The sequence below is a fragment of the Annulohypoxylon maeteangense genome (genome assembly GCF_022496945.1).
Source record: "Annulohypoxylon maeteangense strain CBS 123835 unplaced genomic scaffold GGS22scaffold_2, whole genome shotgun sequence".
NCBI lineage: Eukaryota > Fungi > Ascomycota > Sordariomycetes > Xylariales > Hypoxylaceae > Annulohypoxylon > Annulohypoxylon maeteangense.
The window spans coordinates 994,756-1,008,597 of record NW_025953249.1 but is presented as its reverse complement, the minus strand read 5'-3'; the positions used below and the strand labels follow the sequence as shown (position 1 = coordinate 1,008,597).

The 13,842-nt window shown below is 47.3% G+C and overlaps 4 protein-coding genes across 4 annotated transcripts; 3 read left to right on the top strand and 1 right to left on the bottom strand.

The window, feature by feature from the left end:
• The first annotated feature begins 177 nt into the window (after positions 1 to 177).
• Positions 178 to 2,287, top strand: GGS22DRAFT_152528 (putative O-methyltransferase). Its single transcript, XM_047959697.1, has 6 exons — positions 178 to 315; positions 410 to 611; positions 671 to 797; positions 860 to 983; positions 1,075 to 1,517; positions 1,577 to 2,287. Exons 1-6 carry the CDS (start codon positions 188 to 190, stop codon positions 1,894 to 1,896), a joined length of 1,344 nt encoding a protein of 447 aa, XP_047822683.1. The 5' UTR covers positions 178 to 187; the 3' UTR covers positions 1,897 to 2,287.
• Positions 2,288 to 2,539: 252 nt separating this feature from the next.
• GGS22DRAFT_152525 (major facilitator superfamily domain-containing protein) lies at positions 2,540 to 4,661 on the top strand. The gene is made up of 2 exons (XM_047959696.1): positions 2,540 to 3,522; positions 3,609 to 4,661. The coding sequence occupies exons 1-2, from the start codon at positions 2,979 to 2,981 to the stop codon at positions 4,361 to 4,363; spliced, it is 1,299 nt and encodes a 432-aa protein (XP_047822682.1). The 5' UTR covers positions 2,540 to 2,978; the 3' UTR covers positions 4,364 to 4,661.
• A 534-nt stretch (positions 4,662 to 5,195) lies between these two features.
• GGS22DRAFT_152523 (MFS general substrate transporter) lies at positions 5,196 to 7,774 on the top strand. The gene is made up of 3 exons (XM_047959695.1): positions 5,196 to 5,585; positions 5,660 to 6,675; positions 6,749 to 7,774. Exons 1-3 carry the CDS (start codon positions 5,502 to 5,504, stop codon positions 7,365 to 7,367), a joined length of 1,719 nt encoding a protein of 572 aa, XP_047822681.1. The 5' UTR covers positions 5,196 to 5,501; the 3' UTR covers positions 7,368 to 7,774.
• Positions 7,775 to 8,706: 932 nt separating this feature from the next.
• GGS22DRAFT_63697 (PGAP1-domain-containing protein) lies at positions 8,707 to 12,677 on the bottom strand. The gene is made up of 2 exons (XM_047967630.1): positions 11,918 to 12,677; positions 8,707 to 11,861 (listed from the first exon to the last, which is right to left on the bottom strand). Exons 1-2 carry the CDS (start codon positions 12,500 to 12,502, stop codon positions 9,024 to 9,026), a joined length of 3,423 nt encoding a protein of 1,140 aa, XP_047822680.1. The 5' UTR covers positions 12,503 to 12,677; the 3' UTR covers positions 8,707 to 9,023.
• Between the last annotated feature and the right edge of the window lie 1,165 nt (positions 12,678 to 13,842).

The window sequence follows — 13,842 nt, the reverse complement described above, 5'->3', positions numbered from 1 at the left end:
GTTGAGTGTTAGAACCCGTATGATTCGTAGGCGGACATAAAATCGTGCAAGAACTTCGGCCGTAGAAATGGTAGCAAGACTCGCGAGACGGAGACCACAGCCGCTCCGAGGCTGTCGCATGATACTTGGTGTATTGGAGACTGAATTATCAAGAGTCTGAGAGCCTATTGCAGATCCAGAAGAGAATATGCTGTACATAGACATAAAGCGAGTGTGGCGGCGTCCTGTGCCGATTCAAAGAGCCGACTACCTCATCAAAAAGCAAACCAACAACTCAACAAACATTACGAGGCTGCAAGGTTGGCGCCAACCTCGGTAAGACTCTAAATGTTACACAAATCAACCCTCCGTATCATCCATCGACCATTTCTTTTTATTTCCTGGTGCTTGCTACTAACATTGATTCAAGTTACCCCTCTCCCTCTACGCTGCAGCTACTCAAGATGGCATCGAACCAGACAGTCACCATAATCGAAAAGCTCAATAGCCTCAGTTCAAGGCTATCTTTGAAAGATGATGTTCAAGCTCATAACGAAGCGTTACAGCTGAGTAAAGAATTGGCGGCAAGTCTTGAAGAGCCTAAGAATGCAGCTGTGAATTTGGCTTTTGCGGTACTCTGCCTCCTTCTATGATTGTATATGTCGGCTCTCTGACTTACTTATTTTGACAGCCATTCATTACCATAGCTGCAAGAATCGCTGTCAATCTTGATCTGTTCAAGTTGATTATTAGCCATGACGGACCTATTACTTCCCAGAAGCTCGCCACTCTTTCGGGCGGGGAAGAGCTGCTTATTAGTATGCTAGCTCGGCGTGTCTCAATACCTACGCATGAACTCGATTAACGATTACCTAATTAGTCCGAGTTTTGAGACCTATGGCCGCCACAGGCTTCATCAAAGAGGTTGGGGAGCGGATGTGGGAGGCCACACCAATCACCGAAGCCATGGCAACGGAAGAAATCGCCGCAGGGCATAGAATGGTGTGAGTATCTAGTAAATCGGCATCAAAGCCGTGTCTGGTCTCTCATATTATTTTTAATATTTGTATATCTACCTACTGATGAGCTTATCAGTGGCGAGATGATCGTAGGTGCTGCAACCAAGGCACCCAAATGGCTCAAAGAATCCGGCCATCGTTGCCCCACCAACCCTCATGATGGCTTCATCCAGTACGCTTTCCAAACCAAGTTGAACATATTCCAACTTTTCAGCACAATGCCAGCTATGATGAAAGACTTCAACTTGTTCATGGGGAATACTATGGGAGCCAGAGACTATTGGGTCGATTGGTTTCCGGTTCAAGAGCGACTCATCGACGGCGCAAATAAGGAATCTGCCCTTCTCGTTGACGTTGGCGCTGGAAAAGGTCACGATCTTCTTGCATTCCACAACAGATACCCGGATCAGGGACTTCTAGTACTGCAAGACCTGGCCGCCGTGACAGACAACCTTGAAGTTCTCGACCCTTCCATCAAGCCGATGGCGTATGATTTCTTCACAGAGCAACCGGTTAAAGGTAAATAAATCGACTACTCATGAATGAAGTTTCCCAAAAATTTACTAACTACCATTTAGGCGCACGCTCATACTTCTACCATCACATTCTCCACGATTGGTCTGATGAAGTAGGCTTGAGAATACTAAGTCAGCTCAAAAAGGCGATGAAGCCAGGCTATTCGAAGCTTCTCATTCACGAGATGATAATTCCGGAGCAGGGGGCATCACCCTTCCACGCCGCGCTTGATATGACCATGATGGCCTTTAATTCAGGCATAGAACGGTCCGAGAGGCAGTGGGAAGAGCTGCTCGACAAGGCTGGGTTCGAAGTTGTGAAATTCTGGCAGCCTATGCAAGAGGACGCCGACGGAATCGTAGAGGCGATACTCAAGGAATAGACGAGTAACATGTAACCACCGACTCGCACATGAAAGTTCGATGGCGGACATACCGACGTGCTTGGATTTTCATACTATTGCTTCCTCGGATTTATCGCGGTGGTAATATTCTTGAAACAACATATTTTTCTCCTTCTCTATACTTTTTTAAGCTAAGGTTTTACTGAAGAATGTAAGAAGGGGGACATGTTGAATAATGCGTTCTTGATTGTAAAAACCGTTGTCAAGTTAAGCTCACGATTAGTCAGATCTGTTAGATCAGTCCCTAGATTAGTCCGTGAATTAGTTCGAAAGTCAATTCAACAATCTGTGAAATAATCAGTAAATCCGTCCCTAGATTCAGTTAACAATCAGTTGAGAGATCAGCTCAAAAGTCATTTCTTCGAATAGTTAACACTCAGTTCGAAGTTCAGTTTGAAGATTAAAGATTTAATCAGTGAACCCGAAGGCGATGCAACCAATCAGGTACTTAAGGTTTTGCCAAGACGTGGGCGCCGCGCTAAGAATAATCGAGCCAATCAATCACCGCGATCAATTTCCCATAGAATGTCCTTCGGACGGATCATTAATTGACCGTCATTGATGTGGCTGTGTGGGTTAAGATTTCGATCTCACCAAATTGTCGCACGGCGCGCACTCTCACTTCTACAATATTGCTTTCTCAAATTTCGAAGAATACTTCCACCAGCTGTTATAATGATTTCAAAAAAGGGCAACCCATATCAAACCTGGATGAGACGTTCATTTAAGGTTGTGTTAGCGCAGCATCGGCGCTAATTATTAAGTGGAAATAGTACGGATACAATAGGACGCATAGCTTATTTTAGGCGACCTTATAGGCTTAGGTACCTAGTTCTAGGTGAGTTCCCAAGTAAGTGCCGCCAACATCCCAAAGGGATATTACACAGCTCAATAAAGTACCAACATGCGTATAACATACATCGACGCGTGCGCGCAGATGTTCCAATCAAAGAGCGAAGGTGGGGACCGGGGCCATCCCTTGATAGTTTCTTTGTGGACTTAGTCTTCGACTTCCCAACGTCATTTTTCAAATTTGAAAAGAGCAGATTGTGAAGAGGCCCATGGTAACGACCGAGTTGAAAGCGACTATGGCATCTGAGAAAAGCGATGAGCCTTCCGATGCCCTGCAGCATACGGATCTTGATGTGCAGGCGGAAGAGTCAACGCCAAAAGAAGGTGTATTTGCTTGGGTACAGGTCCTGGGAGCTTTCGTTCTGAACCTCAATACCTGGGGCATGATGAACTCGTTTGGTGCCTTCCAGACTTTCTACCAGTTGGACATGCTGAGTTCTTACTCCTCATCGAACATCGCCTGGATCGGGTCCACCCAATCATTCTTACTTTTCCTTGTCTCTCTTGCTGCCGGTCCCCTCTTCGACGCAGGATATGTTCGATGGCTTTTCTGGTCCGCATCTTTATTGGTGATCGTCGGCATGTTTCTCACTAGCATCACTTCCGCCTACTGGCAGGTATTCTTGACACAGGCCTTGATGATGGGTCTTGGATTCGGCTGCCTATACCTACCTGCGCCGGCTATAGTCTCCCAGCATTTCCACGCCAAAACTGCGCTGGCAATGGGCGCATCATCTACCGGTAGCGCTATTGGTATGTTTTGCTACTTCGAATTATAGTAAAACCATAACTAGGACCTACCTAATTACTTATACAAGTCTGACCTATATTCAAATTAGGCGGAATCATATACCCCATCGCATTTAATGCGCTGCAGCCACAGGTCGGGTTCGGCTGGGCCACCCGCGTGCTGGCTTTTATCCTTCTAGCAACCTCTGTCATCCCGGTTTTCCTCATGAAATCGATTGCGCCGCCCCGACCGACTAGGGGATTGATCGATCGCACTGCCTTTAGAGATACGCCTTATCTCGTTTTGAACTTGGGCCTTTTCTTTGGCGTCATGGGATTCTATATCATCTTTAATTATGTCGAGTTGTTAGCATTGGAGCGAACTGATGTCTCTTCCCACCTATCCGGCTATCTACTCGTAATTATTAACGCCGCCTCACTGCCCGGCCGCATCATCCCGGGTTACTACGCTGACCGGATTGGAAGCCTCAACACACAGGCTTCTGTAGCGTTGGCAGGCGCCGTGCTGACCTTCAGCATGCTTGCGATCCGAACTACCGCTGCCCTGGTCGTTGTTATCGTTTTATACGGCTTTATGGCTGGCGCCTTCATGGGGCTGCCTGCTGCTAGTATCGTCAGCTTCTGTCCCGATAAAAGTAAGATTGGCACACGCCTTGGCATGACCCTGGCATTTATAGGCTTTGGTATGCTCGTTAGCAACCCTATAGCTGGCGCAATTCTCGGCGACGATGAGGACTGGGTCGGTTTGGTTGTGTGGTGTGGTGCTTTACTTGTGGCTTCTTTCATAAGCCTTACAGTGAGCCGAATTCTTAAGGTTGGGTCAGGACTAACCAAGGCGATCTGAATTAGCTGGAAATAATTAAGGGTTACTTAATAATACTTTTATAAAAGGCCCGGTAGGTATGTTTTTGAGGTTTCTCCGTGTCTGAGATTGTGACGAAAATATCTTACCGGGGACTAACGTAGAGAGACACTTTCTAACATACCCGTATGTTCAGTTGAATATGATACGTACATAGTAGATGACAAATAACAGGAATTGAAGGGATATTACCTAGTTACCTAGAAACCTACTTAGGTAGATATGTTACGCGTGTACTCATCCCTTAATTTACATGGCCAATATTGGACTCAAGGTTATTGCAACCAGCTCTTTCCGAAAATCTTGACAACCTTTCTTATGAGGCAACTCTTAGGTAACAGTCTCCAGATGGAAGGTACCCCTGGACGTTGGCAGAAAGTGCGGACCGCATTTAGCGGTGTATAGCATACGTATCTGGAAAGAAAAAAACTATTCGAAGTCAACTTTGACTAATTTTGACCAATTTCTTACCAAATTCAACATCAATATTTCGTACAAATAACCCCTTTCCTACGCGAGGTCACATGTCTCTTTGTCATACGGGTAAAGATTCAGTGGAACCAAGTGTTATGTTAGCACTGGGCATGCGCCAAGGTTAGTAATCGAGCGGATCAGATAGGGTTCCAAGCTTGCTTGGCTTGCCAAGTTTCAAATGGGTGCACAGGTGCAGCAGTTGATGCCGACGTACCGGTCGGCACTAACTCCAATAAGGATGGTCGAGCCGCATCGTGGCCTGAAGCGGCAGGGGGTTGAGGCGAGATAAGCCGATAAGCGCATCCCGTAATTGTTGCGACATTCGTCGAGCGTCCTATCAATCCCCTTTAACTCTCGCAGCAACTAACTCCCGATTACTTACCCTTCTTTCATTCGTTCCCAATCCTTATGTTCGGCATGGGAAGTCCAGTATATTGATACCCCGGATTTCCTTTTTTCCCGACATCGCACCTCTTGTTGTGCTATATCGTAACCTCCGATCTCTGTCGCCAACTCCTGTCTTAGATATTCCGTACTCGTCATCCTCGTCATCCATCTCAGCCTCACCTACCACTTTCTTTGTAGACTATCACGTCGCAAAAAGAGACATGATATCTTCTTTACCATAACACTAACTGCTTTTAAAATGACTATTTCTGACCAGGTTTACAATGCTCGCATCGTGTCGAGCGTTGCTGCGACCGTTATCTCGCTGGCCTGCGGAACGAATGTAAGGGATTCCCCCCATCATCTCCGTTGAAACATCCTCGATATGTATGATATCAACCTGACAACACGCGATAGTATGTCTATTCAGCATGGGCACCTCAATTCGCGGATAAATTATTATTATCCGCGACCGAGAGCAATCTGATCGGTCTCGCTGGTAATCTGGGAATGTATTCGATGGGTGTGCCCGTCGGAATGTTCGTCGATAGTAAGGGACCGCGGCCCGCTGTTATCGTCGGATCTATCCTACTTGGGCTCGGCTATTACCCGCTACACCAAGCATACGATGCCGGTCACGGGTCCGTTCCCTGGATGTGTTTTGTGTCGTATCTAACTGGTCTCGGCGGTTGTATGGCATTCGCCGCCGCCGTGAAGACGTCGGCTTTAAATTGGCCACATCACCGAGGCACCGCCACCGCCTTTCCGCTTGCCGCCTTTGGTCTCAGCGCATTCTTTTTCTCCCTCATAGGCTCCATACTCTTCCCCGGTAGTCCAAGCAAATTCTTGATGTTACTCGCTTATGGCACTTTCGGCCTAACCCTCGCTGGATTTTTCTTCTTACGCGTACTCCCGCCCCACTCGCCTTATCATGCGGTGCCCGATGCCGAGCCAGGTATGGCAGACTCCCGGGAGTTGCGCCGTACCACATCGCAGGAATCCAAAGCCCGCGCTGGTCGTGGCAATCCTTCTGAACCTGGTATGTCGCATAATACTATTGAAACCACCATCACCAACAAGACCCAAGAAGCCTCTGGACAAGAGGACGGGGCGCACAGCATCCGAGACTTCCCAGTCTCAAACCCAGTCCCAGACGCAGACCGCAAAGGAATTGCTACCACCACCACCCAAGCGGTCGATACCGAGGAAGCTGCGTCAGGCAACCAGGACGGTGCCGATGAGACGTCATCGCTTCTCTCCCAGTCTACTTTGTCCTCTTCCTTGCCAGGTGAAGTCTTAGTGCAGAGCAGTGTTGATATGGATCGTTCTCACCGTGTAGATATCCGTGGCATGAACCTCCTGATGAATATTGAGTTCTGGCAATTGTTTTCCATCATGGGCATACTCTCCGGTATCGGCCTCATGACTATTAAGTGAGTTATCCATTCCTCCCATTCCGGGATTGCACCTCGTCGGCCTCGTCGTCCTGACTCCATTTGTACTTAGTAATATCGGAAACGATGTTACGGCGCTCTGGAAGCATTACGACGACTCTATCGACGATAAGACCCTCGTTCTCCGCCAACAGCTGCACGTCTCCATCCTATCCATCGGCAGCTTCTCCGGTCGCCTCCTTAGCGGTGTCGGCTCCGACTTCCTCGTCAAGGTCCTCAAATCGAGCCGCGTTTGGTGCCTAGTCGTCGCCTCGGGCATCTTCTCGATCGCCCAGGTATGCGCCCTCAATGTAACGAACCCGCACCTCCTTGGCTTCGTATCCGGGTTTAGCGGTCTAGGTTATGGGTTCCTGTTCGGCGTCTTTCCGTCCATCGTCGCCGAATCTTTCGGTATTCATGGCTTGAGCCAGAACTGGGGCTTCATGACTCTGAGCCCCGTCATCTCGAGTAATGTGTTCAACCTATTTTACGGTACGGTGTTTGACGCGCACTCTATCAAAGATAGAGACGGTGTGAGTTCGTGTACCGAGGGCCTGCAGTGCTATTGGGCCGCCTACGTCGTCACTCTGGGCGCGTGCGGCTTAGGACTCGTCGTCACCCTATGGGTTATCTGGCACCAGTGGAAGAGCAGGCTCGCGGAGTCGGCTGGAAAGAACCGCGCGAGGGAGTAGTTTTAGGCAGAGATCAGGATTCCTACCTATCTAAAGTTAAGCAGGCAGATAAAGTAAAGGTGGATGCGAAAGCGATTTAAATACATAATATGTATGTAGTATGGGATGTATCAGGAATCCGGACCCGGGGCTAGGCGGTAGAAAGAAACCCTACATCGAATATGTAGGTGGGATATAGGGACGATCTGGGAACACATACACATACATATATACACGGTTCGATACCTAGGTAGTAGCTTCAATGTTTTTTTTTAGAGGGGGGGCCGGACGTGAACTATATCATTATCATGGTTTAAACCCGTATCCGAGCGGCGTTTTTGGTGGGGGTCGTGCGGTGCGGTATAGAATGGGAGTGGGGGGGATACACACATAGATTGAGGTGGAAATAGATTTCCGTTTTTTTTTTACCCGTGTTTCATGGCGAAGTCAAGATTCGTGCTACGTCCGGGTTACTAGAGAGTTGTGTGACGCTTGTGTTGCGTTATAATTTAAATCGTTGCGTGGTACTGCTTTATCTTCACACCACCTGGCTTGAAAGTACTTGACAATAATAAATAAGAGAAGAGGAACAGCTTCTTAGCAAGTAGGCAAATAGGTAGGTAATTATTGATCATAGGGGTTTATTGTGATTCAGGCTATCGTAGGAGTATATGACTCAGACGCCATCTACGTATCCATCTAACTTAACTAGGTAGCCAAAGCAGACGCGTTGCAGTCCCCTCTCTCGGGGGGATGAATCCATTATTTTCTTTCTTTCTTCCTTGCTCTTCCATCGATGCCGTCTGTCCAAACCAGGCCCTTCCGGCAATTTCTCGGCGCGTCCCTTTCCTTTCCCTTCCTCTCTCTCTCTCTCTCTCTCTCTCTCTCTCTCTCTCTCTAATGGATTATGATTATGTGTACACGTCCGTCGGACGCGATGTGGTTGGTTTGATTTGTCCTGAAACCAAATCTATAGCTAGCCCTTCCCCTCCTAACTCTGTATCCCGAAGATCCCCAACCGTGGCCGACCATCCTGTAGTGTAAGTTCTCCGAGAGGAGATAGCAAGTAACTAGAATAAAAGCCCGTGCCTCCCGCCTTGGATTCCCTAGGTATCTGAGGATTAGGAAGCGGCGAAAAAAAGTTTTGTACAAGAATTTCGACTACATGTCGTCGATCCGATTGAAAACGACACTCTCCAGCTAAACATTATGCAGACTTGATGCGCCACGAAGTGGCTTGTGAGGGGCAAAAGAGCCTGTAGTCGTTGTTGAGACTTGCCGATCCATCGATAACCAAACTCCAAACCACAATGCAAATGTGAAGTCGTACAAGCGGCCCTGGAAAATATTCGTATGAAAAGAAAATATCCTCGTCCTGAGTGACGAGGTGAGGGCTACTCGATGAGGTACGCTCTGACTATGAGAGGATTGTCAAGGAGCAGCTGGAAGTAAACGTCGAACTCTTCCGGCAACATAGGAACGGGTTTAAAATATATATACAAGGAACCAAAAGTTCCAATAAGAGCATCCTGCCCGGTTTGGATTGATATCTAATGTGATATGGGTTGCAAGACCGAGCCTCGAGGTCGGTCTATATCCAAACATTTTGGGCGTGTCTTTCTTTTGAGGCTCGCCCATATACAGTTAGGGAACGAGTAACCCAAGTTCAGCTGATAATCAAGGATCCTTGCCCTGCTTGCGATCTTCGGCAAGTTCGCCTTCAAATATCGAGCTTATTCCGGAAAGTGTCCAGGAATCGGATGCTGAATGAATTGCAGCGAGCCAGGCCGCAATTAGATTTACCAGATGATGTATCATGTATCCATACGTCACGCCATATATAGCGGCGTAGACGGCTGTGCCGAAGAAGATAATGTTTGTCATGTGTCGAAGCCGACTTGTCAAGGGTGGGATCATTTTGCCAGCTGTGAGGTTTTCAACAAGGACTATGAATGGTAAAATCGATAGTATGCTGTAGTAAGATGAGAATGACGTAAACCAATGGACGGTTAAGTTTCGTATCCAGACAACCACGGTCGGTAAATTGATTGGTAGGATCCACAACATCAACAGGAAAATGGAGTGAACATAATTGTTGAAGTTAGAACTGGCCAATGATGGTGTCTCACGGGCAGATCGATTGGCTCTGACGGCAGTGCTTAGCTGCACGAGACACGCGACCACATATGCCAACTGATATGGGACAAATGCCGAAACAAAAATAAAGACAAACACTGCAGTAATAAGTCTTCGCGTTGGCGACGAAGGCGCAACTGCTGGCGATAGGGCTCGTTTCTTCTCCTGTAGTTGAATGACTGGCCGAGCAGAAACCCAACTGTAGATGGTACTAAGCAACCAAGTGAGGATTTGCGCTACATAATGGAGACCCATGCAAACTCCGACGCAGATGATACCGATCATCGGGATAAGAAACCAGAAGAACGGGTCCGAAGTACCTACCAACAGGTCATTCTGCGCGAAGTTGATAATCCCCGTATTGTTCTGCCAAAACGAAAGGCTTTTCGACCCAGGCGAACCTGACTGTCCCATCGAAAGTGACAAAAGAGTCATAGACAAAAGAAGCATCGGCAATGACCGCCTCAGACAGAAGTCAAGACTTTCCGAAAAGGGGATAAAAACTCCGGTGTTGTCGTAGACCTGGAATTGCTTTCGTAATACGAGTGCAACTATAAGCAAAGGGAAAGATGCAAAAATAGTGCGGTAACGCATATACAACTTCCCGAGACTACCCAGGGAGTCAATTGTAATACGAATAGAAAGGCCGGAGTCGCATGTTGGGTCTGTCCAAAACTGGAGGCTAAGGCCATCATCGGATAGTCTAGACTTCATTGGCGGAGGCACATAAGGTGAGACACCGTGAAGACTAATCTCGACCTCTTCAGCATTGACAAAGTACTTTGACTCGTAGGGCTCAGATATGTATTGGCGAACAAGCGGGGTGAATATTTGCTCTCGTTCGTTGCATGTTTGGCCATCGATCTTCAAATTGTATGCCAAAAGGCTGCTTTGAACAGATGGAAGCTTGACTTCGGTGACCATCGGTCGATTCGCGGGAAGATGAACCGACAAGCCGAAGCTTAGTAGGCGCCTCATACCAATATGTCGAGTCACTTGGGAAGCAGCCTTGTCGCTGAATTCGGCCAGCAACCAACCAGCCGTAGGAGATGCAGTCTTGTCGACAACCGCCACAAACTCATAGCCTAAGGTGTCCTCCATGTCGTACTCGAGATATGAGAATGGCGGAATTTGCCACTCGTCCTCCCTAAAAAAGGTTTCCTTCGTGAAACGGGAAGAGGCAGGTAAGGATACTACGTCGGATGCAGTATTTTTACAAGCAAATTTGGTCGACGCTCCATCATCACTAGAAAGGTCAATATTTGCCGAGAATGGTATGTTAGATTGTCCAGCATGTGCGGGAAAGAGATTGCAGAATAGGACTTCTAGCTTGCCATCTTCATCCGGCCGATCCAGATGACTGTCTGATAGCAATGTAAATCTCTTCTCCTTAGCAAATTCGCCTGACGGCAATGGGAGAAGATACGCCTTAGGCTTCCTCTGTGAACCTAGGGTGCGAAGAACAAGATGTTCATCCGCTGGAAGTACGGTAGTAGTATGGTCTTCTAGCGTGAGTAATGTTGACGGTGCCGAATCTAGTAGAGTCTTCTCGACGAAGCTTTCTAATCCGGTTAAGAATCTCCTTTTGAAGGCCCTCATTCTGTCCGCTCGTGACTTCGTCTGCGACCTTCCTCGATTATCGACGACATCATATAGCGCACGGACTATAACCTTACGAAACTGATCACACCATGTAATTGCTTGATGATCCATGCTTGTCCAAACGTGAGGGATCGTAGATGTGAAGGCGGTGAAACCGTGGGTCTCAGGCACAATAGATTCCAAGCCCACGTAATCCGATGGTACGACAGTATCTAAACCACCGCCAGCGATGGACACAAGTGTGACCTGATTCAGAGCGTTTTCAGCTGACGATTTTTTCGAATAGGCGCGCCTCCAATAATTGTTGATATCGTTGTATATGCTGACGATCTGCGGGTCAAACGTGACAGGTGGTCGAGCATGCGGCGCCGACATGGTGATAATCGTATTGACGGAGTCTGCTTGATAGTTCGGCATGATAAACATAGTTCGCGCTACAATTCCTCCCATAGAGTGGCCTAATATGATAACCGAAGAAGGGTCCGGAAGACTCGGATCTCGTTCTGAGATCTTTGGGTCCAAGTAGAGAGAAAGGATATACCTGATAGCTTCGTTTATGTATTCGGCTTGGTCGAGCATTGTTTGCCCATGGAAGGCGGTAAAGTCCTCGTTGAAGTCGACAGTAAAGAAGTCCAAACTCCTAGCACCTCCGTTTAAAGCAGCCGAGTCTTGCTGTAGGACATCGTGGAAATATCTAGCTGATTCAGACGCAATAGATCTAACTTGTTTATAGCTGCCGGCATTTCCGGGAATGAACAACACCGGTATTCCTTTAATCTGTATATCAAATCAATACTGGCTTCAAAGCGACTATTATTGCGAGACATCCGTACCTTTGGTCCATTGTCAAACCCCTGTTCACGGTATAGATATAAGGAATACTTGGTTGCAAATCGCGTATGTTCGGTATCGAAATCGCTAAACTTGGCGTATGACGGGCTCATCCAGGACATGCGACATCCCTTGGGATCACAATGCAAAGTGGTGGAGGAGTATAAAACACCAAATAGAAGGCCGATACCTAGAACGCTCGTAAAAAGCGTCAAAATCGATATAGCCCATGGATTCCATGGCTGCGGTTGTCTATTCCTCCGTCTTAACCTCGACGTTCTTTCACTCTCGATCGGGTAGTCGGGTGATAATGTGGCTGGTGTAAGATGAGAAGCTATGGGTGGTTTCTCCGTAGAGCCATCTCGACTATGGGAAGGTCGCCAATTAATATTACTACTCGGTCTTCTACTTCTTGCAGACGTAGATCTCGTCCCGGAATTTTGGAGGTGGTGGTCCGACTGGCGAATGTCGTGGGAATGGCGGACGGAGGATTTTGCGTCGTTCAGCCTTGTCTGTCCTTGAGGGCGCGAGGTCTTGACAGGAACATCGGCGCTGTCTTCGGACGACCCCGACGAGCGCCTCTGCATGAGGAAGAAGAGGCTCTCGTAAGAGACCTCTTATCTTGTAGAGTTAACTCGATAAGCGATGCTAAGCAATTCGATGGTCGTTTGGGTCTCGGTATATACCTAGATATGGATTAGGTTGGCTTGACGTCCGTCATTCGCTACAAGATGCCGTTTCGAGATAAAATTCGGCTTACAGCTAGCGCAATGACGGTCTTAATCGAGATATCGGCAAGATTCGACTTGCGCAGTGTCGGATTTATAGGTTAAATGTGGTAGGGACCTCGAAAAGATGGTTGATCTTATTAAGGAGAGAAGTAAATTGTATGTATCCCTAGGTTCAATCCTGTCCGTGTGTTATGTTTTTTTTTAGTCTAGTCAACTCGCCAAACGGTCGAAAACGAATGTCGGTCCCTCCAAGCCACTAGTTTCGTAATTATTTCGGTGGTGGATGGGTCACAAAAGGATGGATGTGTAGTTCCACGAGTGATGGTATTTTTTATTTTTGTGTCGTGTAGCTTCGAAGGTTGACGGGGAATGGATGGGAGAGTACAAAACGCGGGAAATCTCGAGGATAATCGAGATATGCGATTTGGCAATGCTTCAAGGTTCTTTTCCTCCACCATCCAGGCTAGAGCAAACTGAAATTTAGCGCCCCGATGCTAAAATTTGGGGGCAATTGGGGGAATTAGGGGAGGCTCTTGTTAATTAATGGGACTAGTCTAGTGCTTAATCCCGTAACTTTTCAAGGAACGTTAAGGTTTGGACCTGTAGCACGAGTACATAACTTTACCCTTGTAACAACTAATGTAAAGTGGAGTCTAAAACCCATGTTCTTTCTTATCGGACTTGGATTTTAATGGGTCCACACGGGCCAAATCCTGGCTTGAACCGCCCAAACCAACCTCTTCCTGCTTCTTATCCCACGATGGTACCATTAATGACGTTAGCTTGGCTTCAGCTACCGAATTATCTAAGCCCGCTTAGGAATAAACGATATGTTAATACCGCCAGACAGTCAAAAGCATGCGTGCTTAGGTAGATCAAATCCATACCTACCTTGTAGCTATGTATGTACCTACTGCTGCATGCGTCTGCAAAAGGTAAGAATCGGGAGGGTAACATTATCAAGGATAATGTTTTAAATCAAAGGATGCATAGGGCATGTACTCTATAATCTATGTGACATGCGATCAATTGCTGTTACCCCCCATGCAATTCTCACCAAAAAATTTTTTACATAGAAGTAAAGTACCTTATATCCATCTTACCATGTGCCCAGTGCTTACCTGCTTACCTACAGGCAATCAAGACATTTACTAAGGTACCGTCCGTTTGCGGGGAAAAGCAAGACAAGGGATGTA